Source organism: Anomaloglossus baeobatrachus, chromosome 1, assembly GCF_048569485.1.
Source record: "Anomaloglossus baeobatrachus isolate aAnoBae1 chromosome 1, aAnoBae1.hap1, whole genome shotgun sequence".
NCBI lineage: Eukaryota > Metazoa > Chordata > Amphibia > Anura > Aromobatidae > Anomaloglossus > Anomaloglossus baeobatrachus.
The window spans coordinates 535,078,095-535,098,187 of NC_134353.1; the positions used below are offsets into that span (position 1 = coordinate 535,078,095).

The following is a 20,093-nucleotide window of genomic DNA, read 5'->3' on the forward strand; positions in this document are numbered from 1 at the left end:
GTTTACCTCCGGTAATGTGCATCGCTTGTCTGCGGTTTGCAGGGAAGTGATGTCATTACAGGAAGAGGAAGCCATGCAGAGTAAACACACACACAGATCACAGACACAGAACACAGACACAGACACATAGAACACAGACATATAGAACACACATAGAAAGAAAACGGAAATATAGAAAACAAAGAACGTGGGCTCCGCTGTATATTTACCTTCCAGCCGAGGTAAGCACACAGCGGCGGCCTGGTATTCTCAGGCTGGGGAGGGAGAGGGGCAGGGTTAATGTCCCCCGCCTCACTCCCCCTCCGGCAGCCGAGAATATCAGCCGCAGCGGCCCCGGGACTGTCGCATGCATTATGCGTCAGCACCGGGAGTGTCCTCGGCTCTTCCTGCCGCCGTGTAGCAGTGGCGGTCAGGGTAATAAGGGGTTAATGGTGGGGGACCACCGCCATTAACCACAGGCTTGATCATGGCAGTGTCTATGTGACAGCTGACATGATCAACCCGTAAGTAAAGTGGAAAAAACACAGACACCGAAAAATCCTTTATTTTAAATAAAACCAACAAGCCTCGTTAACCCTTTTATTAACCCCTCCCGCACCAAAGCTCCGGCGTAATCCACACAGCTCCGGCATAATCCACAGGGTCCTGCGCTGCTGACATCCAGCCGCGATGTGTCACAGACACAGCGCTGAATGAATGCAGCAGACAGCAGAGGTAATTACCGGTCATTTCCCACGGCCGGTAATGTGAACTCACTGCCGACCATGGGAAATGCAGCGATCTGTCATCTATCTATCTATCCCTCTATCTATCTATCCCTCTATCTGTCTGTCTATCTATCTATCTATCTATTCTTCTATCTATCTAATATCTCAGAATTAAATGACTTTTTTTTTTTTTTCCCAATGTGCTTTATTGCATTGAATGCAATAAAGCACATCCCAACCCGCACGCGGCAAAACCGCGGCAATACCGCGAATAATACCGCGATAAAACCGCAGCAAACCGCGGCAAACCGCATGCGGTTTTCGGATGCGGTTTCCCGCGGTTTTTTACCGCGGGTGCGGTAATCTTTGAGAGCATGCGGAATTTTCTCAAGAAAATTCCATTTCCCAGTGCGCACATGGCCTTAGAATTATTCGTATTACTATTTGTTTTTAAGTACCAGTCATTCCAGGGTACAGTACATATGAAGAAGAATTACATACATATAATACATCTCTAAAATACAAGTACAAAAAAGAACTAGATGGTTGGTGGACCCTACCCTTGCGGTCTTACATTCTAAGGTTTTGGTTATAGGGATTAGCACAGTATTGCAGGTTGTAGGCTTTCATGAAGAGATGGGTTTTCAGGTTACATCTGAAGGCTTTGATATTCTGAGAAAGTGAATTCCAAATGGTGGATGATTACAAGAAGTCTTTTGCAAAGTCTATAGAAAGAACATTAATATTTTGTCAGAGCAGACATCGACTCTGATGGAATATTGATGGGCAGAAGCCTGTGAGCAATCACTGATTAGCTGCAGCGTTCACATGAGTTATTAATGCGAGAGGTGAGTTTAAGCTTTTCCTATTTTACCTAGGGACTGGAGCATTTAAGAAAGGGTTGTTCAATTAGTAGACAAGTCCTTCAAGATATATTCCATAAAGCTAAAATGTTCAACTATTAACTATTAAATTAATGTTATATTATGTCATATTTGTGAACAAGTAAAAATGCTGGTAAAGATCTCAATGTTAAGTATATTTGTCATGATTCATGCAGGGCTCTGCCATTCCTGAGACGGTGCATGTATCCTGCCTCTTGGGTTTAGGTCTCTTGGGAGGGGCCTGATCATTCTGGCCTCATTCTGGGGTTCACGCTGCCATATCTTGGTGCTTTTGGTGCTGTTGCCTTCGGGATGCCGCCCGTGATATATCTGGCTCTGCTAAGTGCTCCGTTCCTGTGAGAAGTTCTCTGTTTCTTGTCCTGCTACCCGGTGCTGTTTGTCCTGACCTCCGTTCCCCTTCCCCGACCTGACTTACGCCCCTCTTGCCCGACCTGGCCTGACCTCAGTCCCCCCGACCTGACCTGACTTCTGTTTCCCCGGCCTGTCCTGATCTCAGTTCTTCCTGCCCGTCCGTACTTCCGTCTCTCCTACCTTTCCTCCATACCTCTCTGTTCTCCGGTCTCCTGTCGTGTTCCGTGTTCCCCTCGTTCTCCCCTGTGCTTACTTGGTCTCCCGGTATCCGACCTCGGCTCTGTTCTTTGACTTTGGATTGTCTTCTCCTCGGAACAGATGTGAAATCCCAGCATAGACCCTGACTGATTGACTATCCCTGCTCTTGTTAGCGACCTCTAGTGGGATTCTGCTTAACCAAACTCAGGAGTTCTTTTCCTACCTGAGTCCCTACGCCCCCTAGTGGTAGCCTGACATATTTATAGTTAGCTGTATGTGTTATTAATCATAATTACTTTTCATAATATTAAAAAATAATAATAGTGACTCAGTAAGACTTTTGTTCCTTTTCTATAGCTGGAGATGTGACAGGTGCTATATATATAGTGATCAGATAATATTGCAGTTGCTATTGTACTGCTGTGTCATTTGTGTGGGGGGAAATTAATCTGTTCTTAATCTACGCGAGCATACGAAGGACAACATTTAGCAAAACAGTTAATTAAAATCAGCATCTAGTAAAATAACAGTTAGCATTAGTGTATTGCTATTGTTAAGCTTTATAAATGTGTTCTGCTTAACTTAGCCAGTACAATAGCTAAAATGATTTATTAGGCTTGAACCCAATTTTAAATACAAACTACTATTTGTCAGACTAGTCATCGTCTTGTGAGCTTTTCTTTTTAACTCTTAAGTAGTAAAGTCATTTTCCTCAACTAGTGGTTTAGGAGCTACATGTAGCACTGAGGGAAGTAACTCTGCACTGATTGGCAACTATTTAGATAGTGACAACATATACTGCAGCACTTTCCATATCTGAGGGTACATGTACAAACAATATCAGACATTACAAAGCAACATCTAACTCAACAATTTAAACAAGAGAAGTGAGCACCCTGCTCAGACTGAAGTAGGGATGACATAAAAGATGAAAAGCGCTTATGCTGTATTGTATGGTTCAGCCATTATTAAAATAAATAGGAATAGTCTTTTAAAGCAGAATGAACCGGTCATCATCCAGTATCTGAATATATTCAGTCACAAAGAGCTAGTGAGTGAGTGGAAGATTTGGGAACAGATGATAGAAAGGACAAATGAGAGGGTGGCATAGGTTTGCCTACAGAGATGCGTTTTTAAAAAACACTTTAAACTGTATACACTGGAAAATAGCCAGATTGTCTGCTGTAGTGCATTCCAGAGAACACGAACTGCAAGAGTAAAGTTTACTAAACATGAGTGGGAGGTTCAGATTATGGCGGATGTTACTTTTAGCAGAATAGAGAGCATGGGTAGGATAGTAGACAGAGGTGATAGATAAGATGTTCTGCGTCAAAGGCTATAGAGACCTTTGTGGGTGAGAGCAATAAGTTTATATTAAACTCTGTAGTAGGTGGGCAACCCGTGCAATGACTGGCACAGAGTGGAGAAATAAGTTTAGCAGCTGGACAGAAATATGCGCCTGACTACTACATTCAAGATAGTTTAGAAAGGGTAGAATTTGATGTTAAATGATTAGTGGTGTTGAACTTGACTCTTTTGTATGCTAAGTTTCAACAACAAATTAATACTTGGTGAAAACTTCCATTATCGGTTATGGGGCATACAAACTTGGTCAAGATGGTTTTGATGCCTCAGCTTCTCAATATTATGCATAACTCACTATTGTGATTACCAATAAAGCACTTTTAGAAGTTTAAGGCTAAAGGTCGGGAGTGGATATGGAAAAAAGAGGTTCTTTGAATCAGATATGATACACTACAAAGGAATAAGGAGGAGAGAAGGGGGTACTTGCTGCTCCACCCCCTGGATATATTTTTTGGCCACCCAACTGTAACACATTAAACTATTGCAGGGGTCCATATTATCGGCTCTTCAGGCACATATGGTGGTGTCTCAGTCATTACGTTCTTGGAACTGGGATATCAGGGTACATGTGAAAACAAACTCCCAACAGTAATTTTAATGATAAAAACGTAGGAGAAAGAAACAAACAGATATTAGAGATAGACAGTCATTCCCCCCCCCCCTCCCACACACACACACTCCTCGGTCACTCCCATCTAGCAAAACCCTAAGTTTCCGGAGATGTTTAAATTGAGGTTTTAGTCCATGGATAAAAGCGAGAGTTCTGTATATAGCCCGACTACAAGATAACGGGAGCTTTAAAGGTCTTCAACAGTTACGCAACAAGTTCCTGCTCCTACATAAATATTTTTATCAATATCTTCAGCTGCGGTATGCTTAGCCTAAGCAAAATGGTATCACAAAGCTCACAATCTAGAGCCATTTAAACTTCTCATTGCTGCTAAGTCTTGGCGAGATAGCTGGTTGAATTTTGCGGTTTTATGGAATACTTCTCACACAAGTTATATCTAAGCATCCATTGAAATTGAAGGAAAAGTTGGAACGGTATTGTGAGATGACAGCAGAATCAATGAGATACAATAGTCTCATGTATACCTCAATTATCTAGTAGTGAAGCATAAAGGGTTATCTCAGGTATATATTATACATCGGGTTTATAGAACTCCTAATTCTCTTTATAAAATGGGGGTGAGATTCACTGATATGTGCCCATGGTGTGGGGAAGGTTCTGCAAATATTATAAATATGTTATGGGAATATAGAGAGCTGGGAAATTTCTGGAATCAGACTATAAACTACATAAATAATGTATTTCATATCAACATCCCTAAGCAACCATGTGTTTTAGGTTTTGTAGAGGAAGTGACGGATGACGTTAATGAAAGTTTGGCACTTAAAAGGACATCATACCATATTAGGAAAATTATTGCCACCCACTGGCTTGATGTATTACCTCCGAAATTTAGGGAGTTTGTTGAGACAATGCAAGTAGTGGTAAAACTAGAGGAAGGAGTATACATGGAATGAAAAGCCTTGAATAAATGTTATAAAATCTGAGAAAAGAGAACCTTTCCGTCACGGGTGTGTCACAGGTGACAGACAGTCCTTTTGTGTCCAGCAATAGAAGGTCACAGAGTTTGGCTGCGCAAAATGCTCCCTGACTTTCTATTATTTATGCTGTCAGTATTCAGTGTACTAGGTATTTCCTCTGCTAGGTTTTCTTTTTTTTCCCTTTAGGAGCCAGTGGAGCCCCTCTTTCCCTCAGCTGCTAATCATCTGTATTTCCCCTTGGGTTTAAATACTCTCATTTTCCCTGGACTTGTGCTGGTGATATTCAGTTCCTTCACAAGCTCTGGATACAAGCACGGCTTGCACTCATCAGTAGGATCATTGCTGCTCTTTACTGAACTTCTTACCGAGTCGTCCAGAGAAAAGTTGTTTGTTGTTTTCCCTTGTTTTTATATTCCTTTGTGTCCTTTAGTGCCTAGTGAGGTTGACAAAAAGCTCCTCTCATCCATTCCCTACCTAGGGCCCAGATCAGAGTCAGCCTAGAGTCACGTATCCAGCTCGGTGCATACGTGCGGAACCTATCTAGGGTGGTGAAGGAACCCAGGGCCCAGCAGTATTTTTGGTCAGGGGTTACCATCTCCCCTTTCCCTAGACACAGGGTTTCCCTTCCCTTTTGCCGTTTGCTTGGTACTTCCTCGTACCCAGCGTGACACTTCCATGGTTTGTCCATTATGTCTGTATTTGACTTGATCAATCTGTTCAGTATTCCTAGGGTTTTATAAGCTAGTTATTGTAATGCCATGATGTATAACCACTAATGGAAATGATTTAAATTAAAACCCTTCACGACCGAGGATGTAACGGTACGTCCTAAATCATGAAGGGGTGATCAACACCAGCTGCTGTAGTGAGCCAGTGGTGATTCCTGCACATGCCTGCAGATTTGTACAACAGACATGTGTGCCTCATTTCCACCTGTTGAAAATAGATTGTCTATTGAAAAGCGTTGTGGCTGTAGAGGACAATAAAGGTTTGTCTTTAAAACACTGAAGATTTCATCATTCCTAGCGCTCTGTCGGGCCGTTGTCTATCCAGTGCTATCTATCGTAGGCTCAGGTGGATCAGCAATCTTCCCGTGCTTGTTAACCCTTTAAATCACGCTGTCATCATGTGACAGCGCAATTTAAATTCCCACCTTGGGTAACGCGCACTTACCAACCGCTATGTATGGCCCTTGATGGGATATCGGAGATCTGATGATTGCTATGGTAGCACAGGGTCATGTGATGACTCCTGTCGCTATCATAACTCACTTCCTGTTATAGCCGGCAAAGAGCTGGCTGTAACAGGAGAGTAGCATTTCAGCTGATCTGAGCTGTGCAGGTCAGATCAGGAGAAATGAAAAATTGATAAGACTGCTGATCCTTATAGTCCCCTAGGGGGAATAGTAAAATAAATAAATAAATAGGGGGAATAGTAAAATAAATAAAAAATAAAAAAAGTAAAAAAAAGGTTTAAAAAATTTAAAAAAAACTAAAAGTTCAAATCTCCCTTCATTTGCCCCTTAAAAATTAAAGAGTGAAGAAAAGGAAAAATATACACACATTTGGTATTATCGCATTCAGAAATGACTGATATATCAAAATATAAAATCAATTAATATGATTGGTAAACGGCGTAGCGGCAAAAAAATTCCAAAGGTCAAAATTACGTTTTTTGGTCATTGCAAATTCTGTGCAAAATGCAATAACAGGTGATCAAAACTTAGCATCTGTGCAAAAATTATATCATTAAAAATGTCAGGTTGAGACGCAAATAAATAAGCCTTCACGGAGCCTCATATCCTGAAAAATAATAACGCAATGGGTCACGGAAAATGGCGCAAAAAGTGTGCCACTTTTTTTGGACAAGCTTCTGAATTTTTTTTACCCCCTTAGATAAAAGTAAACCTATATATGTGTAGTGTCTACGCACTCATAACTATCTGAGGCATCACACCGAAAGATCAGTTTTACCATATAGTGAACACGGTAAATAAAATATCCCCAAAACAATCATGCTATCGCACTTTTTTTGCATTTTTTTCCACACTTGGAATTTTTTGCCATTTTTCAGTACACTATGTGGTAAAACTAATGGTTTAATTTATAAGTACAACTGATCCCACAAAAAACAATCCCTCATACTGTATGGAAAAATTGATGGAAAAATAAAAAAGCCTCTGAAGAGGGGAAGCAAAAAACAAAATGGAAAAATGGAAAATCGCCAGGGGGTGAAGGGGTTATACAGTTAGGTCCAGAAATATTTGGACAGTGACACAAGTTTTGTTATTTTAGCTGTTTACAAAAACATGTTCAGAAATACAATTATATATATAATATGGGCTGAAAGTGCACACTCCCAGCTGCAATATGAGAGTTTTCACATCCAAATCGGAGAAAGGGTTTAGGAATCATAGCTCTGTAATGCATAGCCTCCTCTTTTTCAAGGGACCAAAAGTAATTGGACAAGGGACTCTAAGGGCTGAAATTAACTCTGAAGGCATCTCCCTCGTTAACCTGTAATCAATGAAGTAGTTAAAAGGTCTGGGGTTGATTACAGGTGTGTGGTTTTGCATTTGGAAGCTGTTGCTGTGACCAGACAACATGCGGTCTAAGGAACTCTCAATTGAGGTGAAGCAGAACATCCTGAGGCTGAAAAAAAAAGAAAAAATCCATCAGAGAGATAGCAGACATGCTTGGAGTAGCAAAATCAACAGTCGGGTACATTCTGAGAAAAAAGGAATTGACTGGTGAGCTTGGGAACTCAAAAAGGCCTGGGCGTCCACGGATGACAACAGTGGTGGATGATCGCCGCATACTTTCTTTGGTGAAGAAGAACCTGTTCACAACATCAACTGAAGTCCAGAACACTCTCAGTGAAGTAGGTGTATCTGTCTCTAAGTCAACAGTAAAGAGAAGACTCCATGAAAGTAAATACAAAGGGTTCACATCTAGATGCAAACCATTCATCAATTCCAAAAATAGACAGGCCAGAGTTAAATTTGCTGAAAAACACCTCATGAAGCCAGCTCAGTTCTGGAAAAGTATTCTATGGACAGATGAGACAAAGATCAACCTGTACCAGAATGATGGGAAGAAAAAAGTTTGGAGAAGAAAGGGAACGGCACATGATCCAAGGCACACCGCATCCTCTGTAAAACATGGTGGAGGCAACGTGATGGCATGGGCATGCATGGCTTTCAATGGCACTGGGTCACTTGTGTTTATTGATGACATAACAGCAGACAAGAGTAGCCGGATGAATTCTGAAGTGTACCGGGATATACTTTCAGCCCAGATTCAGCCAAATGCCGCAAAGTTGATCGGACGGCGCTTCATAGTACAGATGGACAATGACCCCAAGCATACAGCCAAAGCTACCCAGGAGTTCATGAGTGCAAAAAAGTGGAACATTCTGCAATGGCCAAGTCAATCACCAGATCTTAACCCAATTGAGCATGCATTTCACTTGCTCAAATCCAGACTTAAGACGGAAAGACCCACAAACAAGCAAGACCTGAAGGCTGCAGCTGTAAAGGCCTGGCAAAGCATTAAGAAGGAGGAAACCCAGCGTTTGGTGATGTCCATGGGTTCCAGACTTATGGCAGTGATTGCCTCCAAAGGATTCGCAACAAAATATTGAAAATAAAAATATTTTGTTTGGGTTTGGTTTATTTGTCCAATTACTTTTGACCTCCTAAAATGTGGAGTGTTTGTAAAGAAATGTGTACAATTCCTACAATTTCTATCAGATATTTTTGTTCAAACCTTCAAATTAAACGTTACAATCTGCACTTGAATTCTGTTGTAGCGGTTTCATTTCAAATCTAATGTGGTGGCATGCAGAGCCCAACTCGCGAAAATTGTGTCACTGTCCAAATATTTCTGGACCTAACTGTATGTTGCTCCATTACATCTTGTCCCAAATGGTGTTGCAATTGATATCTGTTACCTGTATAATATCTGATATTAATATATATTAAAGAAGTGGTCCACCCGTTTTCATTACTGGCCACATCGATATAATGTTGAGAAACAAGGTTTTCTCGCAAATACCTTGTGTTCCCAATAGTGCCTGTGAATGGCTCTATTGCGGTCTGCTCACGCCCTTCAAATAATCTCTGGGCTCTGTGACCTTTGATGTCCAGTGGTGTCACGTCAACTGAGGCATGTGGCAGTCTTCCTGAGTGAATGGGCTGTGGGCGGTGTTTCACGGCTCGTCACAGCTCAGCATCTTTCGTGCTCTCTTCTTCGCTGCAGAGCGCTGCAAGCAGAAGTAATGCTGGGTTGTGATGAGCGGTGAAACTCCCCCCACAGCCCAGTCAGTCAGGAAGCCTCAGTTGATGTGCGCATGATCCGGAGTCCCCAGCACTTCTGGTCATGTGCACTATACCTCAATGAAGCCAGGAAGCTTATACCTGACATCACTGTCAATGATTGGAAGTCCCGGGGACTCCGGATTATGTGCAGTGTGCATCTATCTTCCACCATTTACCATTTACCATTAAGAGTGAGGTATGTGCGGTGTCGCTGCGCATTCATTAGCATGTTAGTAATCCAAGAGGGGCGTGCTAGCATGCTATGTGGGCCAACTAGCCATGGGAACTAACACCCTCGCGACTATTCACTGGCCTTATTAGCATATGTTATACAATCTTTAGAAATACTTTTTCTTAAGATCTGATTATTTATGATACTAGATACAGGGATGGTTAGGCAGGGATTATTAATATGCACCCAGAACTGCTCGTGGTTCTGTGTGAATATTGGATCTGACAAGTTCCTTTTAACACTAGAAGTCCCAGAGAGGGGTCATTTGACATTTCTACCATTGAAACCCTATGGAGCTCGAAATTCCTGGGACTTCTAGTGTTAAAAATGTTTTTCTTGATAAGAAATATTTTAAAATTGATAGAATATTTTACTTTCAATTACCAATAAGTTAAAATAAAGCATGTCTAATAAATCTGCATTCATTAATAGTAGTGATTCCTTATATATATATATATATATATATATATATATATATATATATATATATATATATATATATATATATATATATATAAAACATGAGGTCCTGCAGGAAGAATGGGTACTTAGTCTCTACTCTAAGAGCCCCAATAAGTACATTTCATTCTTGTTGAAAATATGCAGAATTGTAAGGTGAAATATTGTCCCAAAAATAGACTCAAATATTTTGTGCTGAATAAAAGTGTTTATACACATAATAGGGTAAACAAGAAACAGTGGAGATGCAGCTCTAGTCTATGAGTTAGCCTAAAGTCTTTCCTGCTGTCTTGCATGCAATATTAGACCATAATATGAAAAAAGCTAAATGGATTTTCAATCACATAATTTCTGAATGTAATCTTATAGCATGAATTTGCCAAACATCTTATATTGAATTAACTTGAGAAAATGAAAAAACTTTGAAAAATACTAGATAATTGTTCTTCTCCTTTATATAAACTTCAAATGTTGAGTATTTTCCAAGTGTCATTGTGACCGAGACTTGTCTTAGTATGTGAAACGATGAAGAGTTTAATGAACTGGATATTTACTTACGCCAGAACGTTTTTCTGTTAAATCTAAGTTAATTATATACAGTATATGAATGATTAAAACCAATATTAAAGGAAATCTGTCATCAAGTTTTTGCTACTTAATCTGAGAGTAGTATAATGTAGTGACAAAAATCCGAATTCTAGAGATGTCACTTACTGTGATGCTTAGTGTAGTATTTATAAAATCACTGTTTTATCAGCAGGAGGTTATCATTAGAGGACTAGTAAACCTGCTGCCGGGTAGTCTTCCATATATATGAGCACTATTTAACCCCACTCCAATCACTGATTGGCAGCTTTTTACGTACACGGTATATGGACAGAAAGCTGCCAATCAGAGTTATACAGAGCCCAGCATTCAGAGAACTGATAGACCTGCAGCAAATAAAAGTGATCTTATCAAAACTACAGTAAGCTGCCCAGTATATGACACGTCAGTGGAACCAGGGCACCCCCTCCGTCCCCTATATCTTGCTGCTCTAAGATGGGATAGCAAAAGTCTTGTGACTGAATCCTCTTCAAGGGAATATGGTCACGGTTGTCTCCCTGCTGTTTTGAGACTAGTGACAGCCTTAGGACTGGAGCCTTCCATCTCCATCTAGACTCCTCATTTAAAATTAAGTTTCCTTTCCTTTGGGGTCTCATGAGTTAATTTCAGTTTTGTTGCCAGCAGCTCATAGCAGTGCAGGTCAGCTGTAGCTGCTCTGAACCCATTCCCATTTAGGTTTAAATACTGGAGCTTTCCCAGCAGTCCTGGCTGCTGCTAGAATTCATTCTACTTTGGCCAGCCTGGTGGAAGGAGCTGCTGAGGGATTTTCCTGTGCATCAGTCTGTTACTTTAGAGTCTGCTGATGTGAAGTTTGGTGTTTGTATCCTTCTGTTTATCCCCCCATTTGTCTTTCATTTCTCTCCATGTTTATTTGTGTAGTGGTGAGTCTAGTATACTCGTCAACCTACTCACTAGGTAGGGTGAGTTTAGGGCCAGCTGAGGCACCCAAGTATCCTGCTTGTCAACAGGTTAAAACAACCTGTATAGGGGCTCTAGGGAGCTCAGGAGTCAGCTTTAGGTGAGTTCAGGAGGTGCCCACTCTCAGTAGCGGCAGAGACCTCCATTGTATCGTGTTCTTGTTTTCCCCCCTTTTTGCCTGTGGTGTTTTTGTAGTATGTCAGAAGCCTGTTGGTCTGAACGTGTGTGTCATACGTTACATACGGACATCTTCTACTCTGTGCATGATAAATATGTAATGACAAAATGACCTCCATTATTTAAATCAAGTTTTAGTGTTACATATATATTTTCTTCTAAAGGCCACTTTACACGCTACAATATATCTTACGATGTGTCGGCGGGGTCGCGTCGTAAGTGACGCACATCCGGCACCGTAAGGTACATTGTAGCGTGTGACAGTTACGTGCGATTGCGATTGAACGGTAAAACGTTCATCGCACGCACGTCGTTCAATTCCTAAAAATTGAACGTCACGTTGTTCATCGTACCCGAGGCAGCACACATCGCAGTGTGTGACACCCCATGAACGATGAACAGATCTTACCTGCGTCCTTTGGCTCCTGCCGGCAATGCGGAAGGAAGTAGGTGGGCGGGAAGTTTACGTCCCGCTCATCTCCGCCCCTCCACTTCTATTGGCCGGCTGCCACGTGACGTAGATGTGACGCTGAACGTCCCTCCCACTCCAGGAAGTGGACGTTCGCCGCCCACATCGATGTCGTATGGACGGGTAAGTACATGTGACGGGGGTTACTCGTGTGTGCGACACGTTCTACAAATTGAACGTGCCGCACATACGATGGGGGCGGTTACGATCGCAAACGATATCGTATGCTGGATCGTAACATGTAAAGCAGGCTTTACATTTCTTATCATATCACAATATTTATCAAAACAAAAAAATAATAATCTAGTCACTGAGTGTTTACATTGATAAACTTTTTTAAGCACTGGCCACTGGGACATTTCTAGACTTGTACTTCCTGTCTTTTCAGGAAACGTATTTAGCATATCTATATAAATAAATAGCATTCAACAATCACTGTAGGTGATATCACAGCTGACCCTACACCCCCTTGCTTCACAATAACCTTTGGCTCTTTATATCGTTGAATACAAAATAAAAGGCCTGATTCATCAAGTCCAGTGTTATTCATTGTGGTCATGATGAGGGGGCATGTTGGAGTCAGACTCCTCTGATTCATGAAGAGCTGCACACTTATTCATGAATCTGGAGCATCAGACGAGTGGTGTGAACCTCCATGCGCTATTACAGAAATCTCACTCCAGTCGGGTACTGCTGTAAGATTTCTGGTATAGGAAACACAACAGTTCATTTTGATTTGGAGTAAATGTTGTGATTTTTCAGAGTTTTTTATGCCAGAATTCTGGCGTGGAAGCCTTGATAATTCAATCCCATATGGTCAAAGCCTGTTCATTGCTACTAATGTGAATGTGAATTTCCTAAAACCAAAGTGAGATTAAGGGCGGCGTCACACGCTACGATATATCGGGTGATATGTCGTCGGGGTCACGGATTCCGTGACGCACAGCCGACATAGTTTGACATATCGTAGCGTGTGACAGCTACGAGCGACTGTTAATGAGCAAAAAAACTCACCTTATCGTTGCTCGTTGACACGTCACTCATTTTCAAAAAATCGTTCCTCCTTCTGCTCGCCGGTTGTTCTTCGTTCCCGTGGCAGCACACACTGCTCCGTGTAACACCTCGGGAACGACGAACTGCAGCTTACCTGTGGTCGTCAGCAATGTGGAAGGAAGGAGGTGGGCGGGACGTTACATCCCGCTTATATCCGCCCCTCCGCTTCTATTGGGCGGCCGCTGTGTGACGTCGCTGTGACGCCGAACGTTCCTCCCCCTTCAGGAAGAGGATGTTCGCCACCCACAGTGAGGTCATTCGGGAGGTAAGTACGTGTGGCGGGGGTAAACGACTTTGTGCGACATGGGCAACAAATTGCCCGTGACGTACAAACGATGGGGGCGGGTGCGATTGCTCTTGCGATCGCACGATATATCGGCGCGTGTAACGCCGCCATTAGTCTAAAAAAAATCCACATTGACCATTGTGAATATTGTAAGATTTCTTATTTTTATTTTTAGTAAAGCTTAGGATATAGAAACAAACATTGCCAAAAATCTTAAAAAAAATACATTTAACATAAAACTCTGATTTAAACATGAAAGATTACCTGTAATGTAAAATAATATCAAAGAGTGGTGTGCCTAAAATCAATATTAAAAAATCAAAAAGGTCCATGGACCCTCTGTTAGGAGTCTTGATACGAAAAATGGCCAGATAGCCCTCCGGGAAGGACCTAGCCAAGGAGTGGCTCTTTTTAGGAGACCACCATAACCAACATATTAAGTGGCCCTTTTAGTCAATATCCAGCTCTTGACGAGTTTAAAGATATGACAAGGGAAATACCAAGGCCAGGTATCCATCCACAGACAGCTGTTTCGGGGTATTGCCCCTCATCAGTGTGGAGTAGGATTCTGGCCAGGTGGGAGCAATGCCTAGTAGACCAACAAGACAAAAAAGTCACTGATCTCAGGGAGACGAGCCAGAGAAAACACTGCCGGCAGCCTGCAAAGGCGCTTAACACAGTGAAATCCTAGGTGCATTGCCCCCTGGGAATCAATATTAACCCCTTCACGACCCTTGACGGATCTATCCGTCACAGAGCGTGTGAGGTTAGTCCCCGCCCCCTGCCGTGGGCAGGTCGCGGCAATCCGCACACATATCAGCTGTTTTCAACAGCTGACATGTGTGCCTGCATGTTCCGAGTGGAATCGCATTCCACCCGGAACATTTAACCCCTTACGTCTCGCTGCCAAAGTCTGGCAGCGAGATGTATATGCGCGCGGCCATTGCTTTTACTTACCGCCGACCCCACCGGAAGTCACGTGTGTGATCACGTGACTTTCGGTGGTTGCCATGGTAGCACAGGGTCATGTGATGATGCCTCTAGCTAACATGAGTCACTTCCTCTCAGTGCCGGCATAATGCCAGCACGTAGAGTAAAGCAGCGTATCTGCAGTTCTCAGCTCTGTAGCTGAGATCTACAGATAGGGCAGAGCGATCAGATTGCTGATCACTATAGCCCCCTAGGGGGACTAGTAAAATAAAAAAATAATTAAAAAAAAAGTTTTCAAAAAGAAAAAAAAAACAAAAAAACCTAAAAGTTCAAATCACCACCCTTTCGCCCCATTAGGGTTAAAAAAATAAAAAATATACACATATTTGGTATTGCCGCGTTCAGAAATGCCCGATCTATCAAAATATAAAATCAATTAATCTGATCAAGAAACGGCGTAGCGGCAAAAAAAATCCAAACGCCAAAATTACATTTTTTGGTTGCCGCAAATTTTGCGCAGAATGCAATAACAGGTGATCAAAATGTAGCATCTGCGCAAAGATTGTACCATTAGAAACGTCAGCTCGAGACGCTAAAAATAAGCCATCACTGAGCCATAGATCCAGAAAAATGAGAACGCTACAGGTTTCGGAAAATGGCGCAAAACGTGCGCCACTTTTATTGGACAAATTTGTGATTTTTTTTAACCCCTTAGATACAAGTAATAATGTCTAAATTTTAGGCGTCTAAGGTCAATTAATATTTGTGTTGATTTTTTTTTTCAGTACGACATATGATGGAGAATGGAATGCTTTTCTAATTGTTGGCTTTAGTATTCTTAGGAGTGCTTTGCACGTTGCGACATCGCTACTGCGATCTCGTCGGGGTCAAATCGAAAGTGATGCACATCCGGCGCCGGTAACGACGTCGCAAAGTGTAAAGCCTAGAAGCACCGATAAACGATCGCAAAAGCGTTGAAAATCAGTGATCTGTGTAGTGTCAGTCATTTCCATAATTTCGCGACAGCGACAGGTACGATGTTGTTCCTCGTTCCTGCGGCAGCACACATCGCTGTGTATGAAGCCGCAGGAGCGAGAAACATCTCCTTACCTGCATCCCGCCTGCAATGAGGAAGTTAGAAGGTGGGCGGGATGTTTACGTCACAAGAGATCGCATCTGCGACGGGGGCGGGGACTATCGCGCTCGACATCGCTACAGTCGGCTAGCGATGTTGCAGCATGCCGTTTAAAAGTACCTTTTAGTTTTAAAAGCAAATAAAAACAAATTATAAAGTATAGATTTAGATTAGTACTTGTTTTAATAAACATACTGTATATGTGCATAGTCAATACATTTTGATGTGCTTCTGATTGCATAGTGCAACTTATATGTTCGATTTCATTATTTTTTTATATTTACACATAGCAGATTTTTTCTGCATTTCTAAATGAAGGTTACATTTCTGCATCAAATCTAATGCATATGAAAATACTCTAATATTTGTTAATCATTTTGAGTTTAATCCCAAGTTTTGTGTATTCATCCTTAAAGGGGTTGTCCCGTTGTATAATATTGAAGATTTATCCTTCACATACATCATCAATATCAGATTCGGGGAGTCCGACAGCTGGCACCCCCTAATATTAGCGGACGTAGGAGTGTACAGAACTGTTTAACGTATAGCAGTTACTACAGGGTATAACAGGTGATTTACAGAACATGGCTGCAAAGTGGCTGGAACTAATAAAAGTTGATTTGTGGGGGTGTCTGGTGTTCTGCTTCCATTGATCCAATGTTGAAGATCTAATCCTAAGGATCTCACATCAAAGTTATATGCCCAGAGAACCCCCTTTAAACAAGTTTCAGCTAGATAATATAACACTATGTGTTATATGTTTTCAACAGGATTGCAACGGGGACTGTCCCCCAATGATGAATCGTACTAAGGTCAGCAGTGAAGACCCTCCAGCTTTACATGAAACTCATAGCTTACCTGCTGCAACTTCATCCTGGGATGTACAATGGCCATCCAGTACAATGAGTGATGACATTACACCTTCCTACTGGCCTGGAGCCTGGCAAATGGACCCGAAACTAAAATCAGGAAAATCTGTAAGTATGGTAATAGTTTTCTCCAGTATATGGAAGTCATATGTGCCGTTTCTGATTATACTATGAAATATTGTATGTGACAAAGCTTTTCTTCCTATTAAGGCTAATAGTTAGTAATATCCTTAAGAAAATTTCTAGGGTTGACAAATGACGCAACTAGCCTAACTATACTTTTTATGTTTTTACCCTACTCACAAAAGAAACAGCTGACTAATAGATATTAGGCATGTGAATGACTGTATGATGCATGTGGGTATTTATGTATAGATTTTGGACAGGGGCCGATTGTTTAGCTTAAAACACTGGAAATAATGTATGCTGTCGTAGTCAAAGCAGGCAACATAAATTATACAATAATTATGAAAGTGATGCTTTATATATATATATGTATACAAATAAGAAAGCCGCGGATACACCATCACGTGTTTCTCAACGCTGCCAGGAAACTAGCCAGGTCTTTCACCGGGAAGGAACAACCACGGGAAGGGCAGTCTCCAGTCAAGGAGACCACCTATACCAAACATGGTATCCATCCACAGACAGCCGTTTCGGGGTATTTGCCCCTCATCAGTGTGGAGTAGGAATCTGGCTAGTGGGGGCAATGCCTAGTAAAAGACTACTTAAGCAAGCATTGTTGACCTTAGGGAGATCAACATATCCACTGCGGAAACTAGAGTTGAGCGCGGGTCGCGGTTCGAGGTTCTCCAGTTCGCGGCTCGAGTGATTTTGGGGGCTGTTCTAGATAGAACTAGAACTCGAGCTTTTTGCTAAAGCTCGATAGTTCTAGATACGTTCGAGAACGGTTCTAGCAGCAAAAAGACCAGCTAATTACTAGCTGGCTTTCCGCTGTAATAGTGTAAGTCACTCTGTGACTCACACTATTATGAAATTTTAGTGTATAGTGTGCGGGAACAGCGCATTCAGATCACTGCTGTATGGATAATGGCGATCGCCATTTTTTTTTTTTTTTTCCTTGTCTTCCTTCCCTAAGCACACGCGTGTAGTGGGGAGGGCCAGCATGTCAGCCAATCCCAGACACACACACAGCTAAGTGGACTTTTAGCCAGAGAAGCAACGGCATGTGTGATAGGAGGTCCATGTCACATGTCCCTGCATTATAAAAACGGACATTTTCCTCCAGCACGCCATTATCTGCCTTCTGCGTCCTTGGTGTCAGTCAGCGCTGGCGCAGCGCCTAGCTTCGATACTGCTGTGTACGCTCTATACACAGCGCTGTACAGCATAGGGATAGCACTTTCTATCAGTCCTTTTAAGGGCTAATACCGGCAGGGTCAGAGCCATAGGTGACAGGTCCGTGAAAACAGAGTTTAACAGCTACACAAGATGACAGCGTCTGTGTAGCTAAAGTCAGGGATTTCCTCGCTGCATTTCCCCATTAGGAGGGATAGAAAGGCAGGCTTCCTTTCCTCTACCCAGAGACCCACAACCCTGCCACTGTACCCTCCTGCCCTTTGCACACTCAAACTCATTGTTACTAAGCCATTATACTAGCAAACACTGAGTGAACTTAGTGGCATCCTAAACGTGGCTGTTGGACTTCTGTAGTGTCCCACTAGTGCAAAGATATTTGCAGCACGTCTGCCTGCAATGCACACTCAAACTCATTGTTACTAAGCCATTATACTAGCAAACACTGAGTGAATTAGTGGCATCCTAAACGTGGCTGTTGGACTTCTGTATTGTCCCACTAGAGCAAAGATATTTGCAGCACCTCTGCCTAAATTGCACACTCAAACTCATTGTTACTAAGCCATTATACTAGCAAACACTGAGTGAACTTAGTGGCATCGTAAACGTGGCTGTTGTACTCCATTATTGTCCCACTGGTGCCAAGCTATTTCTAGCACCTGTGCAGGACACCCTCCTGCTCTGTTTTTAATAAGCTATAATGATAGCAAAAAATACTGCCATTTAGTGGCATCATAGAACTGGCTGTTGTATTTCATTATTGTCCCACTGGTGCCAAGCTATTTCTAGCACCTGTGCAGGACACCCTCCTGCTCTGTTTTTAATAAGCTATAATGATAGCAAAAAATGCTGCCATTTAGTGGCATCATAGAACTGGCTGTTGTATTCCATTAGTGCCCCACTGGTGCCAAGCTATTTCTAGCACCTCTGCAGGACACCCTCCTGCTCTGTTTTTAATAAGCTATAATGATAGCAAAAAATACTGCCATTTAGTGGCATCATAGAACTGGCTGTTCTATTTCATTAGTGCCCCACTGGTGCCAAGCTATTTCTAGCACCTATGCATGAAACCCTCATGCACATTTTGCTACGCTAATGTTATAGCAAACTCAGGGAATTCTTTGCAGCATTTGATAATTCGGAGGGATAGAAAGTGAGGCTTCCTTTAGCTTTTCCTTCTGTTCATAGACAGCATCTCCAAGTCCACACCCGAAGAGCAATTTCTCCTCCATGTGTAAGTGTGGAGAGGCAGCTAGTGCGCATGTGTGTGCCGATTTACCCCAGCTGCAGCCTAACTACAGTGTTTCCCCTAGTGAGTATGCTCAGCCTGACTGTGCCATTCCTGAGGCTAAGTCTTCATTTCGGGATACAGCGCATGCTCCCACACTTAGTTCGAAAAGCCTCTTTGCACAGGTACTTGCATTCTGTGCCGGGTCTAAGTCCTGTTTTGTGCCTAGACACCATGCTAAAGCTGATAGTCTTTTTTCAGAGACTCTATTTCATGCAACTGACTATGCTCAGGCACTTACTGCATCAGAGACTAGGTCCGGTAATGAACTCTTTGGCCCTGCCCCTCATGTGGGGGGGCCCATATAGACCACAGGGCATCAGGTGTCCTGACGATGTGGCCAGGCCACTCCCAAATGGCTTGCAGAGGCCCGCCCCTATGACTTGTCACATCATTATTGATGGTCAGACGATGACTGGTGAGGTGTTTGTGTCGTGGCAGCCATGAGGTCATTATTGAAGTTGCGGTTCCAAATAGGACGCTAGTTATGCCACTCATGACGTGTCACTCTGCTTTTGTCTCCAGGATGTGCATTGTGGACCACCCTGGTTTGGGGCAAACCGAGGTTATAAAACGGGCTGGAGCCAACAAGGAGGTGCGCAGTCTTCTATTATGCTCTGAAAGAGCACACCTCCATGTGTTGAACCCATTGCGGCTTTAGGCCAGAGGTAGGCAGGGATAGGGCGTAGATGCAGGCCGCCACCACAGTTGGTAACGCAGAATGGTTAAGACCAGCTCCTGTCCTACAAGTCCTGCTTGTGCAGCCCAGTGGCATTAACAGGCCTGCTGCTGCTGATGCGCCTGCTGTCCACAGGTGTGGCCCCAATGCACACGGTCAGCGTACTGAATGGCCCCTGTGATGTTAACAGGGAGTTCCTGGGCTGGGTGGGCGTGTGGACCCTGTGACGCTAACAGGGCTCCCAGTCTCTAGATCCGAGTGGCGTCTAACTCGGTTCAGG

The 20,093-nt window shown here is 42.7% G+C and overlaps 1 protein-coding gene across 2 annotated transcripts in view; it reads left to right on the top strand.

The window, feature by feature from the left end:
• Positions 1–20,093, top strand: part of BNC2 (basonuclin zinc finger protein 2) — a 952,623-nt gene that overhangs the window by 269,266 nt on the left and 663,264 nt on the right. For both annotated transcript variants that reach the window (XM_075316506.1, XM_075316521.1), the window contains exon 2: positions 16,431–16,637. In XM_075316506.1, coding sequence (XP_075172621.1) covers positions 16,431–16,637 — 207 coding nt within the window. The remainder of the gene's footprint in view (positions 1–16,430; positions 16,638–20,093) is intronic.